Raw genomic sequence first — 22916 nt, forward strand, 5'->3', positions numbered from 1 at the left:
CACTTTTCTGTGAACCTATACACTGCTGAAACAGGCATTTCTGTTTGATTGGTTTTGAGATCAGGGAATATAGCACTGACACACGGCCATTAAGATAGACAGATCTAAAATGAACTGTCACTCAAATGAGATGATGTGCTGTTAACACCAGTATACACACAACCTTTTAAGGTTATGTAGTAACATTTCCTAAATGAAATGACTTTCATACAAAGATCATGATATTTATGAGCCTAACATGTAGGTCTTCAAATATTGAGGCCCTTTTAAAACATTTTGACGTTCATTCACGGTATACACTTAAACATGCCCTGGTAATATTCAAGAGCATACTCTGCCCCCTAGCGGCAAACGTTGTTTAGCACAACTGTTTCAGCACGGTTTCACTTGCATTTTTGTTCTGTACAGTTTACATATCTATTCATCCATTCGTTTAATAAACTAATTACATGTATCCAAAACTATAACCAACCAGTCACACAAAACTGTGTCTTCATCACATAACTCTATGACTACAAGAAACGTTCACCCCAGCTTCAAATCCAAAATCTTTTAAACAAATATCGCATGGCATAACCATTTTTATGAAAAAATAAAGGTTAGGGTTATTGTCAAAACAATCATTTCAGTCACATAGCAAACATATCCTTTATTCATTTTTAAAGCAAATTCATTAAACAAAATATCCAAAACAAACAAAAGCGAACATTTGAATCATCTTCACAGGGACTTAAGTTATTTCCTTCCAGTAAAAAATGCGTTTCATATAACTCGACTAGTTTATGTTCAAAACCAAAAAAGAAAAAACCAAGTGATTTATAATTGCAGAATCACATGGCTGTGTGCAATATGACGCTAGCCATGAGTGACATCATAGTCCAAATTTTCATGTAATATTCAGGGGTGTACCATCTGCATGAAAATACAGTCATGTATGTTATTTTATATATGGTTGTAGCAAATTGGTCTGTAATTTCAGGTCATATGTGATATTATGCTTTTTCTGTAATTAACCGTACGGTCATATTTAAAAACATCAACAGTGAGCAAATAAAATGTTACCAATGAATAAAAAGCCGAAGTGCTAAACTGGTGGCACATCTACTCTCAAACAACGTCTCTCTATCAGAATAGACAAATGAAACTAATGGTGAGCAATCATAATGGGTAATGTTTTCTGAGGCTTGCAGTTACGAGCTTCTCCCAGAAACATGGGAGATCTAGATCTGGTCTAGTATACAACCACCCAGAACAACCTAGCAAGCACATAACAACACCCTGACAAATGACAATAGCCCACAGCACCCTAACATTGTGAGTTTGGCATCGGCAAGCACCCCTCACATGATTAGAAATGTATAGTCTTGTGGGTTTCCAAACACAGAATGGCTAGACAGGCTATATATTGTTCCTCAAAAGCATGTGAAGCAGTACTGTGCTTGTTTTCTAAACCATTGTGACCAACATGTGACATTTACACATTAGTAATGTTGACAATTGATTTCTTTGGCAAACAGCACAGCAATAAAATTCACTTAGACATTGTGCAAATATCAAGTAGGGGGCAGTATTTTCCTTACAGTCCCAGCGGTTCCAGTAACTCCTGCTTACTTAAAGTCCATTTCTCATCCAAACTCCACCTTTTACTGTCTCCTCGTGACTTCTCCTCTATCACCCTATTTAAAAAAACATTTAAAATCTTCACCATTCCTCTCTCTCTCTCTCTCTCTCTCTCTCTCTCTCTGTGTGTTCTGATTGGTTCCAGATCTCTTCTACTAGCTGACTCAACATTCCACAGCTGGCCACAGCACTGTCACCTAAAGGTCTTGCCAAGAAAAGGAAAGAAACAGTTGCGAACCATCAAGAATGAGAGGATTACGAGATGTATTTAAGGCTCGTTTTGATGCACTTTCATCAATTTCTGTCCACGTTTACTTCTGTTTCCACTGTTTTGCACCTCTAAACTTTAACAAAGTTTGATTTGATTTTTAATACTTATACTTTTGTGAGGGACCTGGCTTCTGACCCAAAGAAAAGTGTCCTGATGAACACAGATAAAGATATTTGGAAGAATGCTTGTAACCAAACAGTTCTTGGCCACCATTGACTACCATAGTAGGAAAAATGACAATGGTAGTCAAAACTGTTTGCTTTCCTACGTTCTTTAAAATATCTTCTTTTGTGTTCAATAGAACAAAGACATTTATAAAGCAATTTTTCCTACTATGGTAGTCAATCGTGGCCAACAATGGTGTGTTTATTTCGCTATAGTTTGATGACAAAACTGTCCCCAAAAATCTGACAAAACATCACTTTATGGATGTCGTTTTAAAAATGTCAACATTTTTAATAAAAATTGCATAGTTTAATATGTAGGTTTTATAATTGTGATGTTTCCCCAGTCATCTAGCTAAGTGTGTGTATGTGTAATATGGAAATGCAATAATATTTTGGAGAGAGTTTGGCACCTAAGGATAACTATAGTTTGACACAAAAATGATCTCAGGATGTGGAAAAACACGATTACAAACTGTACCTCCATAACCAGATAAAACAAAAGGTAAAACAAAAATGAACTGTAACTGTTGTTGCATCCCACACTAGCCAATCCACACAGTTCCTCTGAGATGATGATGGTTAACAGAGGTTTAGATGGGGTGTGGTCTGTGAGTACTGAATGGACGTACCTTTGGATAAAAGTCATCAGCTGCGCTCTACACAGCTCCTCGAATGTCTTAAAAAACCAACAATGTAAATTTTCTCAGTGAGTTGCTGCCTTTGCAGTTTTTCCTCAGATATTCAGTTTGAACACATACAGCATTATTCTCCCTGTTCGTTCAGCTCCATGTCCGAAACAAGAATGTTTTTCTCCGTTTCTTCTGAGGGGGCGGAGTTGGTGCGGCTGTATCGAGCCCCCTCATAGGAACCTGCGGAGCCAAAGCTCTGCCTACGATACAGATAAATCCCACCCACCACCAGAGCAATCAGAAGAAGCGCTGCAACCAAAACCTGAATTAATACATGGAGACTGTTCACCCCAGCTGGAAAAGAGAGAAAATAACAACTTTAACAGACGTTTTCATTTGACAGACCAATTTGAAACATGTCTCAAGATGACATGTATGAACTTACATTGAACTACAGGATCTGCTGTGGGTCCTGCTGAAAATAAAACAGCGAACAAAGAGAAAAGTTGGACTCAGGGTTGTTTATGTAAGTACTTTACATGCCTCTAACAGGTGTGACTTCTCATACCTCGTGGCCGTTTACAGATGACACCATGCGTTCTGTTTTTGCAGGATCCGGGTCTCCAGAGACCTGTGTTGCTCTGAACCCAGAAGCAGCTGTTGGCAGACAGCATGCTTAGATTCGCATCTTGCTGCTCCCAGTTAGTGTAATCCACCGCTGCACTATCCGACCACTCCAGACCACCTCCTGTACAACCACACACATACAGCTTTGGACAAATCACATTTTGGGATCATTTAAGGAAATTAAGGTTATTGGTTAAAAGTTCCTGCCTTTGGAGTTAAAGGTCATTCCGAGCCAAGCGCCTTGGGCTTGTTCTTGAAAACTTTGCATGTGTTCCCACACAAAACCGTTTTCGTTTTCATCCACTATTGACAACAGCTTAGCTCCCACTGTGAGAAAGAAAGCTCTTTTTTAATGTATTGAAAACAGCCATTTTGGACATCCGAGTTTTCTAAAGGCCAGCTATGAAATAAAAAATAAAAATAAAAATAGAGAGACGCAAAGCATCTACATAAATGATGTGTGTACTTCACTGTTTTAATAAACACATTTGTGTGCGTTTTGGGGAAGATGTTACCTTTGCTACAGGTGCGCATGGCCTCATGTTTCAGCTGCAGTTCATGGAGGACGAATGAGTAGCATTGATTTCGGAAAGGAATCCAGGACCAGTTGCCTACAGGCTGTGGGCAAAAACCTGGATACTTCCACTTGTGGTCTATTGTTCTCTCTGATAGAGACAAAACAATACAAAAATAAATGTTATTTCTAATCATGTTTTTAAGACTTAAAATGTATGGAACTGAGTTAGACTTGGAAATGGAAGTTATGTAAGCGCATTGCATTGTGAGATATTTAACACTGTAAACTGTGGTTGCATACGGCACATTTTAGAAAAAGGTATTTTATGCATACATAATGTGCAAAAATAGCATGCCATTGTGAAGCAATGTTATTTTAATTAAAACAAAACAAAAATCTGTTTGCTGAAAAATCTAATGAAATAGTGGACTAATTATCATTTAAAAAACTTAAAGAATACAAAAATGTGAAAATTTAAACTGTACATAAATTTGAATTTTAAACTGAAATAAGTTTAAGCTGAGGCAATAAAATGATTAACTGAAAATAAATAAAAATGAAATAAACATAAAATATGCAAACCTTAATAACAACATGAAAAATAAACAGATAACAAAATGACAAAAGCACATAAGGTAAATATTAAACTAAAATGAACATAAAAGCTACAAAAATAAAAAATATACTTCAAAAAGTTAATAAACCTATAATAAAACTGAAAACAAAACCAGAATTGTTTAAAAAAACATACTGTAATATTTTCTTACCAGTGTTAATTTCACAAATGGCTGCATTTAGTTTCATATTACAAGCAGCCACACTCCATTGGCCCTCGGTGGTCATGTGACCACATCCATACATATTATTGGGCTCTCCATCCCGCCAGTCACTGAAAGCAATCTCCTCTTCACCCAACCACGTGTAGCTCCGCCCCTAATAATACAACAAGGATTTGTTGCAACTTTGACATGTTCAGTGAAGTGACACAGCTTAAAATCATACAACACAATGTCACTTACGCCATCGTTGTGTAACGCAATCCAGGCTGGTTTGTGGACAGCGTTGAGGAGGAGGGTGAGGTAGGCATGTTGCCGAGGGTCCCGTGCTGCAGCCAGTGTTCCATTAACAGATTCACACACCTGCAGAGCCGCGTGCCAGTCAAGACGCTTCTGCAAGACCCGGTACTGAACGCCATCGAACTGCAACGGACCATTTAATGCTGGAGGTAGTGGGTCCTTACCCGAAGGAAAGCCAGGGTCTAGAAACAAAGATTTGCTGTTGTAAGCATGATTGAAATCAAACTTCGATGCACCTAATCTCATAACTAGACAATGACAGCAACAAACTATGCAACTTAACAGTTTTCTACTAGGGTTTCTTTGAAAACTGTTTCAGTGTGGCTTTTGTGGTAGGCTCCGCGTCTATGCCCTTATCCTCTGGCAGGCTCTGAGGTTCAAACACAAATCCGTTAAGCCGTTGGACAGGGATTCACGCCAGTAATATGGTAAACTCATTTCGCTCCGAGTCATTCTGGTAGAAATACCATGCACATTTATGACTGCTTGGAAAAGTGAGATGTTTCCCCACCTTTGTCCTTCATGCAGATGAAGCCGTGTTTCTCTGCTTCACACTTGCGAGATGCCCACGTGCCCATCATCCGGTGAGGACTGCCATTCAGGAGCAGCACGCAGTTACCCTGATGACACAAACACGTGCATGTTGACCACAAAGAGGGAGAGTAGGAGAAGGAGCTACAACAGACAGTCACGCACAAGCTGATACGAACAAACAAACAAACAAACAAACCAAAGAAGACAGATGCAGTTGTTCATTAACGAAAGTTTGTTTGTTCAATCATTCTTGAACTATTAAAGCAGTACCGGGCTTTTATTTTGTTTGTTGTCCACTGGTTCTCCCGGGGCCCAGTTAGTATAGCTGAGTAGTCCAGGTTCAAACCACCTAAACTGAGCTTGGGATTCTGAGGTAAGCCCCACCCACACATGAAAACTGCTGTTGGGTAGCAGGGTAACAAGGAATGCTGTTTTAGGAAAAAAGAGAAAAAAAGAAGTTCCTTTGTTTTTAATAATACAAGCTAACACAACACGAAGCCCATATGTTTTTACGGTGCACACATGCTTTACCCTGCACTATATGATTTGGCACTGTCACTATCATGGCTCCTTGTGTCAGGCAGGCCTTAGAGGCGGAGTCCCAGGTGCTACGACTCGACAGCTCCTCCCCAAACGTCTTATAACACTGTTGTCATGAAAACAAGAATAAGACAAGAAAAAATAACAAAAAATGTTGAAATAAAATGAATGCTGATACATGAATATTAGTGCTGCACCGGAATTTCGGCTGCCGAAAAAAGAAGAAAATAGGCCAAAATAAAAGCCGAAATATCTGACGCCCCCGCCCATCCCTTCAGTGCTTGCGCTCACTCTAGCTTTTATCAAAAGACGATCATGCAAGCCCACCGTAACAATGGCTAAAACTAATAAATAGAACAAGAAAAGCTCAAAACCAGCGGACAGAAAATGACACGCATGCTCTGTGTGATGCCTGCCTTTATGTTTCTTTATTGTCGGAGATCAAGCGCATTGACTCGTGCGCGTTTTAAAGCTGAGGTTTAAACGCAACAGATTCTTCACATATTGATGTGAATGAACAGCGGAACGATCTGCCAGTAACTAATGATGTAGCTCACATGGACTGCCATCCGACAGGTGCTGATATCACTGAAGCTCCTTTAAAGCCTGTTTACACGAACAGACTCTGTTGTTCTTGTTTTCATTAAAATGAGTGTGCACCATATATAAACTTCTTGTATCTAGCTTGACGCATATAATACTTCTAGAACTACAATGTTTAGATGGTTGGTAAAAAAAAGTTATATTTGATTGTAACAACCAAGTAAGAATAATATATTTAGAATCGTTTTAAAATATTTTCTTTTTAATTTAGTGGTTTACGTGTGTGTGTAATTAATACAATTATATAAAAACTATTTTAAAAAGTTTTTTAAAGTCATTTTCAATTTCGGTTTACGCCCAAGTGCATCCTGAATTTGCGGTATCATTTCAGCCCAGAATTTTCATTTCGGAGCATCACTAATGAATATATACAATATGGCTGTACAAAATGAAATTATATATAGCTGCTGTCCTTCTGAAACCTCGTATCTCTAAATTTCCCGTTTTTTTTTGCCATGAAACGTTATTATTCACCCTTTAGGTTTGTCGCTGGGTTTTGCAAATATCGAACCAACGGAAAGTTGAATTGAAAAAGTGATTGTCAACTTCAACAACACAGTATTAAATCATTTAAAAATGATATGCTCTCCTACTTGTAAGTCGCTTTGGATAAAAGCGTCTGCCAAATGAGTAAATGTAAATGTTAAAAGCAGTGTTTTTTCCATTCCCCGAAAAACAGCGAAATTGGACATACAAGGTTTTGGAAAGACAGTAATGCTTTTTAGAATACAGCTTCTAAATGAAAAAGATGGGGAATTATAGTAGCCTTCAGCCTTGCAAATCCTCTCATAATACTTTGCTCTAGTGAAACAGTATAATTGTGTAATAAAGCTGAGTGAAAATGTGTTTCACCTTGTGTTGGAAAGGGCTCCATCCCGGAGGGCAGCCGGCGGGTTTGAGTGGAAGAGAGGGTGTGGGAGGGATCGTACCAGTCACATTTACCCTTTTACACACAAATGGAAGATCGACATGACACTTCTGATCAGACCACTCGCCTGAGGGAAAATAAACACAGAATTCACTTCTGAATCAACAACTTCTCTTACTCCACAAATGATTCCCTAATATTACTGTATAGTATACTTTTGTTCATTATATGGCTCACTGGAATACTTGATTCTGATTGGTCGGTTGTGACATCCGATGTACCAGTACTTTCCTCATCCCAGGTTTGAATTTGTAACAAATAAGTGAATAGAATATCTCAAATCAATGTTTTGCGTCCAATGATTGCGTCCACATGGTTTTGCATTAAGCACTACATCCAGTCAGTATAAAGCAAATGATCAAACTCAGTTTATGTCAAATCAAAGTAAAGAGGTGTGTAAATGTAAGTGTAAACAATCAAACCTTTTGAGGCAGAGACCTGGATGCATTTGGGCTCTTTGCTGATTGGTCGAGGCTGTCCTAGCCCCCAGGACACGTAGTTGAGCACAGAGTGATCAGACCACCTAAATCGCCCATCGCTTTTGAAAGTATGTAGCCCCATCCACCATAGGTCATCTTCTTTGCGGGACATCTGGAAAGAGTTACATTTTATAATTTTCACGTATTGTTGCTTTTTGCCCGCTGTCTGCAACCCAATCAGACCAACCAACAGACATGCGTCTGATTTTTTCTTAGAGAAAAGTATGTGACTGCGTTATGCATGTCTTTACCTTGCGCAGAGTGTCGACCAAAAACTGATTCTCTCCAGGAGAGTGCACGGAGACCAGAGAGGCGTCAAACCAGGAGCAGATCCTCTGAGCTTGGTCCCACGTGGAGCGATGTTTCGAGAGTTTATACTGAGCTTCCTCAAAGATGACCCACTCTAAACCAGCGTCTACAAACACACACAACCTTAAATTACATTCAAAATCATATTTAACTATCCGTTTCTATAGGTGAAAAAGATAGCATTGACAAAGATAATTGTGAGCATTACCTTCATTGTTTTCGGGTTCCTCTTCCACCTTCCCTGCAACACACAAATAAAGATTTACAGACTGTTCAGAAATAATGTACAACCTGTAGGCATGTGCATTTGTTACCTTTTGGTATTTCACAGATCCAGTCGAGCTCAGATTCACAATGTGACACCAGCCAGTTGGTATCAGCCATGTTTGCTGCTCCACACTCAGCAGACCCATAATTCCCCCTGCCAAAGTTCTGATAGGTCACCTGAAACAGCGGGGTGATACCATTATTCAGCGGTGGTAACAGCTGACAAAACAATGGTACTTTTATATAAGTTAAAGCAGTAAATGATTTCCAGATTTACATATGTTACTCTAATGTAGTTTCTATGGTTTTGCTATAGTCATTTTTCGTTTATATATATGGACTTCTACTACAATAAAATACTGATTAAATTCAAAGAAATGTAAAAAACTCACAGCTGATCCATCACTCCATGTCCAGCTGTCGCTATTCCGGCGAGAAATCCCGATCCACAGCCAGTGCTGCTCATGATCCTCTGCCTCCCTGCCCACACAGCCAATCCGAAAGTGTTACTGTTAGTCACTCATCAAATCAAGGACATAAGCTAAACCATTTAGCCAAATGACGATGCTAAAACTTGCTAATTTTAATTTACTTGCTACTTTTTTAATTTAAAGGTACAGTGTGTAGTTTTTTTAGAGGATCTATTAACAGAAATGCAATATAATATACATAACTATGTCTTCAGAGGTGTATAAAGATCTTACATAATGAAGCGTTATGTTTTTATTATCTTAGTCTGCGCTATTTCTGTTTATATACACTGCGGGGTCCCCTTGCATGGAATTCGCCATGTTGTTTCTACAGTAGCCCTAAACGGACAAACTGCTCTACAGAGCGTGTTTGGTAAATATGTTATCTCCTTCAACAAAGAAGCAAAAATGTGACAACATCTTAGTCCTGTGTCAGCCGTCGTAGTGCTTCGAAAGGGAACGGGAAGGGGTGGAATGAGCCAGCAATTTGCAACCTCACCACTAGATGCCGCTAAATTCTGGTGTGGTCAAATAGTCCCACACACATACCCAAATGCTTCATGGAGAATCTGGAATACAAAAGCCTCCTCGTCCGGCGTGCCGAAGCTGGCGAGCTGAGCTCCATGTTTCTGGCAGAACCTGTGAGCTTGAATCCAAGTCAACCTCTTCTCCAACGCACCTGCATGAAAGACCTACGAAAGCACAGGGATGAGGTAAGCGCACACCCGAACACAAATAAAAACAGACATGTGAATACACGCGCACCTTGAAGCAATGACGGAGAGCATTGGTGCTTTTCCAACCCGATGGGCACGCTCCTGTCAGGGAGGGCGTGGGTTTGGGAACAGGGGGGCTGGGGACGAAAGTCGAGTCCGAGTTCTGTTTGCAGATGTATTTGGAGCGGATGCTGGCACAATCCTTTACCTCCCACAGCCCCATGGCCTGACCGGCCACCATCACCACACAACCACCTTTTATCTGCGCTGCGAGACCAGAGAGCAGGACATCAGGCAGATACATGATTAGGTATAAAAAGTGCATTTAGGGCAGTGGTTATCAAACTTTTTCTTTGTAAGGCCCCCTTTGTGTTAAGTGCATCGCTTTGCTGCCCCCCATATAAAGACGTATAATCTTAAACTTAGAATTTTAATTAAACCAAATACATTCAGTTATACAATGCTGGAACCTCAATTCTTTTGGTTGGTGGTGTCATTTTTCTGATGTTTGATTGCATAAAATCTATGATAAATTTCTATATTTCATAAAATGCCACAAAATCTGTGGCCCCCTGGTTCCATCTTGGGGCCCCCAGGGGGCCACGGCCCCCAGTTTGAGAACCACTGATTTAGGGGAATCTACTTCTTACTTTTGAACATCTCGAGTGTGTGTGTGTTTCTGTACCTGGCTCATCTCTGTTCCAGTTGGTGTAAGTGAGCTCCTCTCCTGTGATCCAGTGGAACGGGCCGGTGCTGTTCTCATTGTACAGCCCCATCCAGAACTGATCGTCAGAGCGTCCTAACACCAGACTGCTCACAAAAGCCTGCTCAAATCTGAACACATACACATTTAGGACTTCATTTAGACACAGAGTTTACATTTCTGAAAGCATAGAAAAATACAAGTGGTGAGGCTTGTGTCAGTACCTGTTATTAATAACGACAAGCGTGGCATTATTGCTATTGCACATTCCTTTGGCATCGTTAAAAGTTAAAGATTCTTCTCCAACTTTGAAACAGGAAGGACTGTGCCACCTCCAGCCCTGAGAAAGAGAGAGATTTTAATGTATTATCACGCAGGTTTGAGACGTACTGCATTATAAGATCGTTTAGGATGACGTAAACAACGCTGGTCCTGAAGAACTTCCCGTTTCAGTTTTTAACACTACACAAACGTTTGAACAAAAAACAACCAATAGAACATTTATAACCGAATCAAAATGTTAAACTAATACAGTGCAATTCAAATTTTATTACATACATAAGATGTAAAAATAAAATAATTAAGAATGAAACCGGAAGTGCCTCTGGACAAGTGTTTATATCTTGCAATATGGTCTATAGAGTTTGAGATGCTGGTTTGATCTCGGCCAGCTGTTCAACCGCAGACTTAAAGTGGCGGTGTGTATTTTGTTCATTAAAAAATCTTTACAATTCTCCCATTTCAATTTATGTGAAAAAATCACAGACATTTCTCGATCACATTTCGGTGCTGCTTGCACCAATAGACAACTACGTCCACCATGATTTCATACAACAACACAAGCTTATGTTGCTATACCAGCTAGAACAGCACCAAAACCGACTGTTTGACTTTATGAGCCCAAACCTATGCTAAAAAGAGCAAATTAAAATATTCACAATACGAACACACACAGTGACACAGATATTTGAAAGGAATGTATTCGGTTTACACATCAGCACTTGGCAGGAGGCAGTAACTGGAGCCGTCTGCCAGCTGTCTGCTCTAGCGTTGAACAACAACAAGACAGATGTTCCTTATACTTGTGTGACAATATTGGAATCACAATCGCAGCTTCAGAAGGATTAATATTAGTCATAAAACTAAATTTGCTATTGCATATCCTTGTTGGTGTAACATCTGATCTAATCTGTGGACGCACTTTCCACTTTTCCAGTATTTCCAAAACATTGGATGGGCAAGCGCAAATTTTCTCAAATGATATAAAATCTAGTTCAAAAATCTTTTCACGTTAACATCCTCTGTTTAAAACGTCCTGATTCAACATTTTGTTTGTGACACCATGCAGAAATTCACTGAAAAAAAAACACGGAAAAAAATAAGAAACCATTCCAAATTTTCAATTAATCAGCATTTCTAGATGAATTGGGGCCATTCCAGTCCAATGTCTGTTGAATTTCAAGAAAATCAAACCTCAGGATTGACATAAAGTCATCCAACAGCAATGTGAAAGACTGACAGCATGACATAAAAACTGTGATAAAAATCCAGGTTGTCACCTAAAAAAATATTTTTTTTAACTTTGCCTAAATACAAATATTACTGTTCTATAGCATTAAAGTGAATATGAACTTGTTTTCTTAGCGGTATTGAGGTCTAAAAAAATGCAGAGCATCGTTTTTGATATTTTGCTCTTTTTCTCCAGATTTCATTTTGTGCAAATAAATGCAAATAGAAACAATATTTTTGTTCACAATTTGGGAGAAATATTGTTAGTAGTTCACAAAATGAAACAAAAATGATCATTTTACCTAAACACATATCGATAAATAGTAAATTCAGAGCAACTGAAAATGGTCTTTGAAATGCTCTCTTCGTTTTTTCTGCGGCTGTATACGCGTGTTATTACGAAACCCTTTTCATTTCGTAAAAATAACTGTTTATCTTGTTTTAGTTTTCACATTAAACAAAGTTAAACAGTTTTTACATTTTACTTTCAAACACTACATTTAAAAAAAAAACGAAATACCTTCAAAATGCTGAAACTCACCCAGTGCACAAAACAAACTTCAAATGTTTGGTGCTCACTTAACAAATGGTTCTAAGAGTGTGTGTGTGTGTCAGACACCAGTGTTTACTGTATGCTTGTGTCAGGTCTGGGTCTACTGACCACATCTGGAGTTTGAACAGCATGACACAGCAGTGGCTGTGAATAGAGTCTTTATGCACACAGAGAGACAGAAAGTGAGAGAAAGAGCAGGCGAGAGAGACAGCAAGTATGTGGGTGGAGAAATCCAGCTAAACATTTCCAACCAGAACACTAGAGGAGCTTCAGAAGATAAAACAAAGATAATAATCAGAGGATTAAAACTAATTAAAAAGGGATAAGGTACAGAAATAAAAAGCTAGAGATTGAACGGAAAGAGTGAATTACCCGTTTACAGCCGTGATCCTCTATGTGTTCATCGGTTTTCTGTCCATTTTTCTTACAGATCGAAGGTAAAGAGTAATTGCATGGGCTATCGTTCCAACGCCCCTCCTACAAACACACACACATAGAATAAAGGGTTGTCATTATGAAGCGATGGCAACAGAGATGCCATTCTTTAAAGATCAGGGCCCAGTTGCGTAAACTTAGCCGCTAAGTTAAGATAGGACCAATCAGTCTTACTTTTCATATTTCAATTAGCCCAATCAACCTTTTTATGTAACTGATTTAAAGAAGGTATTACCAGTCTTGAAGAAAAAAATTAGATGACTAACTTCTAAGACTAGTCTAAGCAGTTTACGCAACCGGCCCCAGATCTATAAAGGATAAGACTCAACTCACAGGTCCCCAAATGGTGACACAATCCTCATTGACGCTTCGGAAGTTGTTGGGCTCAAACGGGTGCCAGTAGGTGAAGATGACCGGAGTGCGATCCGTCCACTCAAAGTTCATCTGCATAACTGTATCATGCAGACCAATCCACAGCTCCTCTATATCTGACAAACGGGAAGAGAGACGTACGGTGACAACTTTGACATGTGAGTCAATGAATGTTTCCATATACTGAGGAAAATCTGTGATTTTATATCTAAGCGTACCTCTCTTCATATGCTTGGTAATAAATTCAAGCTCCGGGAGCGTGTGGATGCTGACAAGGTTAGCCTCCATCTTCTGACACGTTTTGTGGGCGGAGTTCCAATCCAGGTTATCTGTGTTCAGCCAATAGCAGCCCGCCTGGAAGTTCTGCCAGCCCACATCGCACTGGTAACGCCCATCGTCTGCCCAAGAGTCTATTACATACAAAAACATATTCATAAATGCATACAGACAAAGAGACATACTATATTTCAGACATAAGAAATAAATGGAAGTGTAACTCCAAACAGCTGTGACATTGCTGTGTGCATCCATATGTGAACCACAAGCACACATACCCGTGGTGAAGGGGTCCAGAGTCGCGTTGGGCCGTTTCTTGCAGATGTAAGGCAGAGCAACTGAACAGTCCCGGTTGTGCCAGCGACCCTGAGCATCAGTACTGATCACCCCACAATTCTCCTCCTCGTCATAGCTCGGCATATCTGTAACATACATACTCACTAGATAAAAATACATCACTCCAACAGTAAGGCAAGACACTATATTATTGTTATTGTTATATATTCCAAAACTTGTCTCCTAACAAGAACCAGTAGGGAGGTAGTTCGTTAGAAATGAAAATACAGTTTCAAAAACGTCATGGTAGGTGTGGCTATAAAAGGGTGTTGCCTCACCTGCTTCCCAGTTTAGATATTTCAAGGGGGCGGAGTCAGCCCACTGCCAGCCACCATTGAGGTCAAGATCATTCAGACCCATCCACAGGGTGGAGCTGTACCCAGTTAGCAAACCTACAGTACACACAGACTTTATAAACACATTCCACAACAAAAGTGATGTACATTATACATACTTCTGCTTCGTTATGCATTTTATTTTTCTCTACCACAATTGTTTAAATGATTTTTTGACACAAAAATAAGAACTGATTCATTCACAGCTCACTAGAGAGCAAACACCCAAGTGAGTAACAAGTTAACATGGCTTTAAAAGACTTTAAATATAGCGCACAAATCACATGGGCTATTTCTGGTGAGGGTTTTTGTCTTTTTAGAACTCCAAAGAAAAAAATGTTCATCATGCACTGTGTGCGAAGAAAAGTACTTTAATTTTGTGTGTAAATTTTTTTTTTTTTCATTTAAATTCAAGTTTTTTAAAGGCATTTCTGTGCCACTATATCCAGACAAGTTTCAAACACTCCTTCCATTTGTCATTGGTCAGTCAAACAAATATTCCTGCCTCGAATTGGTTGAATCACTGTTGTTATGTCTGGTCCAGACTTTCATTTAATACACCAAATGACATCAGACATACGTTACCTCTGACAGCACAGAAATGACACACTACACCTTTAATGTAATGAACATTAAAGCATCATCATATATTTTATTTCTTGCTTCTCACCATTGATATAGATTTGTTCTTCTAATTTAGTGATGCTGAGCAGGTCTGCTCCCTGCTGGTGGCAGCTGGTCCGTGCTTCACTCCAGGACAGTGTGGCTTGAAAGTTGAACTGGTAACAATTATCCATCAAAGGGTTTATGTCCCAGAAAGTCTCACAGCCAGCACCTTTGACAAAAAGTGAAAGAAAACAGACAGACAAATTTACAATATGATAACACATATAATCTCGCACGATGAACTTTGTGATTTTACTAAACCAGGTCTACATATGACACGAGGCTGACTTTACTTTTCACTGGACAGAATCCCCAGCGCTGGTCTTTTCCATAATCATGGGTAGTAGCACACCAATGGAAGCCATCCTCCCTGCCCACGCTAGTGCAGCTGTGGAACCACTGACCATCGTACAGGAAGGGGAAATAACATGGACTGCCGTGAGAGTTTCCCTGGATGGTGTAGATTTCTGTGGAGAAGCAAGTGAACTTAATTCCCAGAATGCATAGAATTTGAAAAATGCATTTTCTTCCTTGTTCATCTCTTTCTATAACTTGGTAAAATAAGCTTGTTTAGGGAAAAGGTAAGCACATTTACAGTCATATCTGATAGAACGTCTTGTCTGTGGAATAAATTATCAGAGAAAATAAAAAAATACATGGGAAAATATAAAACAATGCATTAAATAATACATTTCCATATATCGGAACCAAGTGCTTATATTTTTGAATATATGAAAAAGACAATTTCTTAGGTATTATAGAAGCAACATAAACGCAACACCATCTTTGCAAGGCAACTATATGGTTAAAAGGATAAAAAAATCAAAGATTAATCATAAAAGAAGTTTTGATGTACAAATATTCAATGACAAGATTTTAGAATGGAGTCAGTGGAAGAATTTTTACCTTTAATCTTCAGTTTAAGACTAAAATGGTCTACAATGGAGCCTGAATGTGAAAAGGTTCAGGCTGAATTCATTGCAGAACGTTTTCAAGACAAACGTCAAGACATGCTTTGAAGTTGGTTGGACAAAGCCTTACTCAAAAGTTTAAAGATGTTTAAAGTCTGAAGGTTGCACAGGCTTTATGTACTGTAAAGACTTTAAGATCTGTACAATGGGATCAGACAGACAGAGAGAAAGACATGCTGTATAGATAGACAGCGAGACAGACTAATCAGACAGACAGTTGCAGTACAGTGCTGTTAAAGGCCAGCGGTGAAGCATTGAATTGAATGCCTTTGTCATAATCATAGTCTCCCGTCCTTAACTCCACTGCCCCTCTTCCCTCTTTGCATTTTCACACTTTCTTCCTCTTCGTTGCCCCTCTGATGGAATGCAGCTGTTACTATAGAAACCCCTAGGCATTCTGACTGTATAGATTAGCTTTCGGTTAACAAAGACGGAGAGAGAAAGCGTGTGAAGAAAAAGAGGATTAGGTATAGGAAAAGCTGAGAGCACATTTCTGCCAGAGGAACGGAGTGTTTCTGAAGTTCGGAGATATGGAAAAGTAGGACACTCAATAAAAACAAACACATCTTGCATATAAATACTCTGAGAACTTTCAAAACGCACACAGCTTATTCTTGAATACACACACACTCGGATCTGTGTTTGCATGATGTCACTGGCAACTGTTTGTCAAGAACACTTCAAAAGCGATATGCTTCAGCACTGAGACCAGGAAACATCAAAGAGGAGGAAAATATGCTGCGAGGTAAATCAATCTGATCCACAAATAGTGCAGACTAGTGATAATAATTGAACAGTTCTCCCTTTGAATACACTATAATACAATAATAAGTATATTAAATAATAAATATTAATTCCTTAACAACTCCATTAATTATTCTGTAAGTATGATTTTGAGAATACTTGAGTACTCAAAAACTTATTATGAGCTTTGACATTATATATATAAAGTAGGGTTGTCAACGATTAATCGCGACTAATCGCATTTATAAACGTTTGTGTTTACATAATATATGTCTGTGTACCGTGCATATTAATTTTTTATTCATAAAAACATACACATACATGCATAAATTTCAGAAAAAATCTAAATTAATAAACAAGTATATATAATTGATAAATTATTGGTAAATATAAATAAATACATGTTAAAAAAATTCCTAAATATGTATTCATTTATGTGTATGTTTTTATAAATACAAAATGTATATGCACAGTACAGAGACATATATTATGTAAACACAAACCTTTATTCTGGATGCGATTAATCGTTTGACTGCCCTAATATAAAGAAATCCTTAATCATTGTAAATCAAGTATACTGCAATTTAATTACTAAATGCATCATGAATGACTGATTTCAGAAGTACATTTACAACCACGAGACAGGTTGTCTGATGCAATTCACTGTACACAAGCACAGGAGAGACTTTTAATTTGCTTTTTGGTACGTAGCCAATCTGTACAAGTTTAGTGTTGCTCACTGCCAAAAATCCTGTTGAATAAAAAAATGTAGCCTAAATATCACTGAGGTCCAGAGGACATGTGGGTATTGCCTCTGTCTGGAATACCTTTCTGTATTTTCTATACTTTCTATAATTCTAAAGCAGAAATCCCAACACTGTTACATAAGCTGACCTTGGTAGGACTTGGCACAAAGGTCCTGATTGTCGCCATAGACTCGCCACCCTGACTTTTGGTGTGTGCCGATGACCGTCACGTTGCCACCGCTGAGGACCAATTTAGGGGCGGGCAAGTACGTTTCGAGCGTATCCAGGAACCTGCTGCAGCTCCAGGTCCAGCGGACTCGCGGGGGCTCATAATCACACCGGAACACGCCCAGCGGAGACCTGTTGCCCAGTGAGCTCACGTTGCCGACGGTAATTCCAAGGCAGAGGGAGGAGCCCATGTTGAAGAGCCGCCCTCTGGTGACCCATTTCCAAAGCTGCGATTCATCCGTGCAGGAAGAGGACATGTACAACACGTGATCTCGTACCCCCAAGCAGCCCTGCTCCAGCTCATGGAAAAACGCGAAAGTGTTCGATTCATCGGAATGGGCTGTGGCAGAGAAAGAGAGAGAGAGAGAGAGATTAGCTGAGTTCCAATACCCCTAAAATAGCACACAATCAATAGCCATGGCAATGTCTGCTTTGACTGCTGTGGTTTTTGTTTTCTGATGGTGTTTTGATACCAATAAACATTTACATCGGTCTGTAGCCAATATCCATCGAAATCGCAATGCCATCTGTTTTCATTGTGTATTATTACTAGAGCAGAATAAGCAAACCTGTTTTGATTCCCTTTCACCAACTCGCATGTTCAACAAAAAAATAAGTAATTCATAGCCAACACAAGCAAAGCACAAACCCAGCATAAACCAACCCGCAGTTTCTTTGTTGTTGAGTGGTTTTATGTGCATTGACTTGCAGTGATTGGTAAAAGCCGATTTACTTTTAGCAGAAAAATCATTTCTAAAAGGAAACCTGGGGTTTTGGCTTATTGTTTATAGTGTGCATGCTTTGTTTATGGCTTTACTTCTGATCTGTTTTTATCTCTCATGGTTTGGTTTTGGACTAAGTCTAACTCCAAAAACATCGGTAGTAATTTACGAAAACAAACCCCTTACTGGAATGACCTGAGAGAGAGCCGTGACATTTGACAATATGGACCATGTAAAAATTTGAGACAATGCATTGAATTACTTCATTATTACCCTAAAGTGGTTATGATAAAATATATTTTCTGTATATTTATATATGCTCTCTTTTTATACCTCAATTCTTGCTCTTTTTTCTCACTCTCTCCTTCCTGCAGGGGGAACGCACAGTTATGACCAAAATTCGGAGTCACAGAGTGAGTAAGAGAGAGAGAGTGAGAGAGAGACCAAAACTTTATAAAAACGGGCAGATAATGGGAAATGGGATTAACCCCAAAAACAAACAGTTTGTTCTCCTGTATTCTGAAAGCTAAAGAAAGCCAGAGAGACCCTGGGAGAGTTTCTGTAAATCCTCAAGCAATGCTTAAAAATACTCTTCCATTATCAATAAAACATTGAAGCATTACATAAAAAAATCTGTTCGGTTTGTGAAATTTGATTGGAAAACATTAGACTTGCTGTTTAGAAATGTTACATCTTCAATTGTAAAACAATAGACTTGCTGATTGTTTATGCTAGTTGAATGTGAGCGGTACACGATCATAACAAATAGCAATATGGGATACGGTTTAAGCCGATTTTTACTTCTGCGTCGGACTACGGCGTAGGTCTGACGCAGAACCATAATTTGGTCTTTAGGTAACCTAACTTGTAGTTACTCTGGCTATACACTACCACATATATCCACGACCACTATAAATCATAATAAAGGCTGTTGATTCAAACTCATTGCACAAAAATAATTGGAAGTTACAGTAGATATGAGAAGTGGAATAGCGTTGCTTATTTGTAGAATACCCTGAATTGATGTCATCAGTACGGTCCTATGCACTCATCTCACTGCTGTGTCCTGCAGCTGAGAATCATGTCTGATTAACATCACGTTGCAAACAAGTCCAGAGCCTGGCAACAGAATACCTATGGAAAAATCCTAAATCAAGTTTAACTAGCGAGACGTTAAATAATAAAGGCTGAAAATGATCCAGCTATTTTCCACGAGCCTTCCACTTACTAATGAAAAGCAATCGTGACAAAGCGGGATTAAAACAATTCTCTCTTTCTATGTTTTTCAGCCTCTCTCTTTCCTTAAATCAAACGGAATAAGTTTGGGACATCACGTGACCTGAGTGAGCCACGTAATTGGTGGGGGTAAGACCCTGGGGAGAATGATGGGAGGTACAGAAATGTGGTTACATAAACATCAAAGAGTTTGTCAACCAGCCTCTGACAGATAAAGGGCAAAGCATAAATTAGTCATTGGATTTTAGCAAGCTCAGACATTTCCTGAGCGTCTTCTAAATGTCTTTGTTTTGTGTGAACCCTTGGTAGGTCACGCTAACAGACCCAGAGCAGTGAAGCCAAGCATTTTACACTGCAGACCAGGTAAAAAGAAACAAATGAAATAGATGTTAAGCTGATGTGGCGTAGTGGTTAGGGCTTGAACCAAAAGGTTAGTTCAATACATGCAAGGAGAGCCAAAAGATCATCATTATTGTACCCTATACTAAGTTTACTACCCTAAAGGAGTAATTCACCCATATATGTATACTTTTGTTTTACAAAATAAATAAATAACTATAAATAAATTTATATATTTAAATAATTTAATATCCAAATATAGTTTCTCTCACGATTCAAGAAAAGTTTCTGCGAAATGAGAACTATGGCATAGAAAATATATAAAAAATAACTAAGCCAACTGATCGAAGATGGTCAGTAAACAACATGTAAAAACAGCATGCAGCAGAAATAACAAAAACTAAGTGTTTTAGTGTCAGTAAAACAACTGCAAAGCAGCAGAGCTTGAGAATTACAAAAACAGACAAACACAAATGTTTTCTATGATACATTACGGATACTGAAAGGGGCTATACAGTGTATTTAAAGGTTGTCAGACATAGTTATTGAGTAGCCTTAAACCTTACAGGAAGAAGCTTTTTCAGTCTGCGGTTTTGGCATGAACATTTTTAACCTTTTTCCAGATGGCAGATGAAACCACTCTATGGATGATGCTGCACAGTCCTGTGAATTCACTTAGATCGCTGAGAATATAATGTTGATGTTGACATTGATACGACTAGTGTGGGTGAAATGAGTCTTTTCATCACTATCAATGGAATGTTTCATTAAAAAGTTTTTCTATGGGTGTACAGTGGTCTAAATACTCGAACAGAAGGTTTGATGCAAGACTTCACGTCTGGTTAGCATGCAAACACAAAGTCAAAACAATTGGCCAAACAGCTTTAGCCTGACAGATAATATTGTATGACAAAAACAGATATACTTGACAGGATCATTTACCGGATATTCATAAACAACTAGGCTATTTCACACTTTATGGAGGTAACTTATGCACATTCTTCCAGCTACTAACAATGCCAACATATAAGAAACCATATAATGTCTTCTAAATTTGGGATACAAGCCCCTAGAAATAAAAAAAATAGAAGAAACAGACTACGAAGGGCTTAGAACCCTGATTTTAAGCTACCAAAGCTAAACTTTTATTATTACAGATGCTTTTTGTTTATCTGTCACTTTCAAGAGGAGAGAGCGTGAGAGAGAGAGAGCGAGAGAGGGGGATTACAAGCCAGCTGGGAGACAGGGAGAAGAGAGAGAGTTGAAAGGGGGAGCAAAGGAAGGGTACAGAGAGAGGTCAGAGTTAGATGATCCTTTTGTTCTGTAAACACAGTGATTGACCAACACACCAGAAATTCAGGCTGGGCATTTGTTTCTTTTAGCTCCTGCTACTGCACTGTCAATCCAGTCAGGACTGTGACCTAAAATCTAACCCCAAGCAAAACAGGTCTAATTCGAGGATTAGGTAAAAACAACATTTGTTCAGTTTTAAGGTATTTTGATATTCTGTATCCTCATGGGAGTCTGGGATTCAGAAATGCATTTTGTAGTCTGTGGAGGACACAAAACGTGAGGATGAAAAACACTAAAGGATGCTGTTAAAAAAACAAGCAGAATGTTTTGATTATTCTCTAAACACTATGATGAATTTAGAGACGCAAATGCAAAATCTGTTATTTGGTTAAACTGGTTTCAGTGTTTTGTGTAGTAACTGTATTTTCTAAACACAGAGGCTTTTCCCAGTTGCTTGGAATTCATAGATAGTAGTGTTGAAAAATATTGTATTGACATGATTTCTGCACACAAAATATTTTGTATCAAACACTAAACATTGAAAATATGTGAGATGTCCCTCAGCTTGCAACTAGGCCTACATCAATTTTCTCCCGTCAAGTGTTAGATGTAGTATTCTTTTCTCACATCTGACATGTGTACAACAGCTTACTGTTCCACTAAACGACTTCTTTCTTTTTAATAGGTCCTTGCAGTTCCTGACACATAGGTGCAAAAACATCTCGTTTGTCTGGCTTGGATGAACTGTGAAGTTGTGAGAGGCACTAAAAACGATAAAAGACCACCGAGACGGCGGTCAGTTGTCAGCTGCGACTCGTTATTGTGCAACCGGATATTTAGGGCACATCTGCTCGCGGGGGGTGCAAATAAAGCGCAAGAGAAGCCAGGTTAACAGAGCGACGCGAAGCTAACATCTGCCAACAAGCATTACAACTGCCACCTTATAACCGACCTAAAACTGTCCCATTACTTACAAAAGTAAGTTACTCTATAAAACATAAAAGCGACCAGAGCACTCCCCTCCCCCGTTCTCCCTTCCTCCCTCACATCTGGTTCCACTCAAGAGTTTGGACTTTCGTGGCATTCCTTCACATCGGTGCGGCCACAGAGCCAACACAACACCACGACGCTCCCAAAAAGCGAAGTCTTCACGTTATTAACATAATTTTACGCATGTGTATGAACAAAAAGGCTGCAGTTGCATAAAGGCGTAAGGAAGGGATTCATAATAAACCGTAAAAAACGTGTCTTACCTGAGTGCGCGGTGCTCCACTCCAGACTTAATAGAAGAAATAAATATAAAGTGCATTTGCAAACATTTATCCACGCGCGCTCCTGGTGCCCGTCGTCGTGATGATGCATGCCTGCAGAGCGGAGAGGTGAAACGGAAAGAAAAACAACGGATTCCTCTTCTCGTTAAAAAGAGAAGCAGGAACGGATGGATTGTGTCAGATGGGATGTGTGGAGCTGTGTGCGTGGACTGAATGAGCGCCGCAGACCGTTCACTTTCACTGGACACGCACACACTCACACGTCCCAGGGAAGGGAAGTGAAGGAAGGCGGAGAAATAAGTTTGAATGACTACCCGACACCCAGGATGTGTTCAGCTCAGAGAATGCAACGCAAGTCTGGAGCTTTGGGCTCTCAGGGAACGGCATCGACGTGTGCAATTGTTCGTTTTGTGCATTTATATTTCATT

The 22916-nt window shown here is 39.2% G+C and overlaps 1 protein-coding gene across 2 annotated transcripts; it reads right to left on the reverse strand.

Moving 5' to 3' along the window:
- Positions 1–324: 324 nt before the first annotated feature.
- Positions 325–22830, reverse strand: mrc2 (mannose receptor, C type 2). Of its 2 annotated transcripts, none has more exons than XM_057346730.1 (29): positions 22471–22830; positions 17548–17967; positions 15232–15405; positions 14943–15107; positions 14216–14329; positions 13880–14023; positions 13544–13735; positions 13287–13441; positions 12891–12995; positions 10681–10796; positions 10439–10587; positions 9803–10020; positions 9587–9729; positions 8960–9047; positions 8615–8744; positions 8509–8541; positions 8243–8406; positions 7935–8103; positions 7437–7579; positions 5973–6087; positions 5712–5869; positions 5419–5527; positions 4851–5089; positions 4599–4764; positions 3830–3979; positions 3522–3641; positions 3256–3435; positions 3133–3159; positions 325–3041 (listed from the first exon to the last, which is right to left on the reverse strand). In XM_057346730.1, exons 1-29 carry the CDS (start codon positions 22577–22579, stop codon positions 2821–2823), a joined length of 4416 nt encoding a protein of 1471 aa, XP_057202713.1. In that variant the 5' UTR covers positions 22580–22830; the 3' UTR covers positions 325–2820. The 2 variants fall into 2 exon arrangements, with proteins under 2 accessions (XP_057202713.1, XP_057202712.1); XM_057346729.1 differs by having other exon boundaries at positions 3133–3162.
- Between the last annotated feature and the right edge of the window lie 86 nt (positions 22831–22916).

Source organism: Triplophysa rosa, linkage group LG11, assembly GCF_024868665.1.
Source record: "Triplophysa rosa linkage group LG11, Trosa_1v2, whole genome shotgun sequence".
Lineage (NCBI taxonomy): Eukaryota > Metazoa > Chordata > Actinopteri > Cypriniformes > Nemacheilidae > Triplophysa > Triplophysa rosa.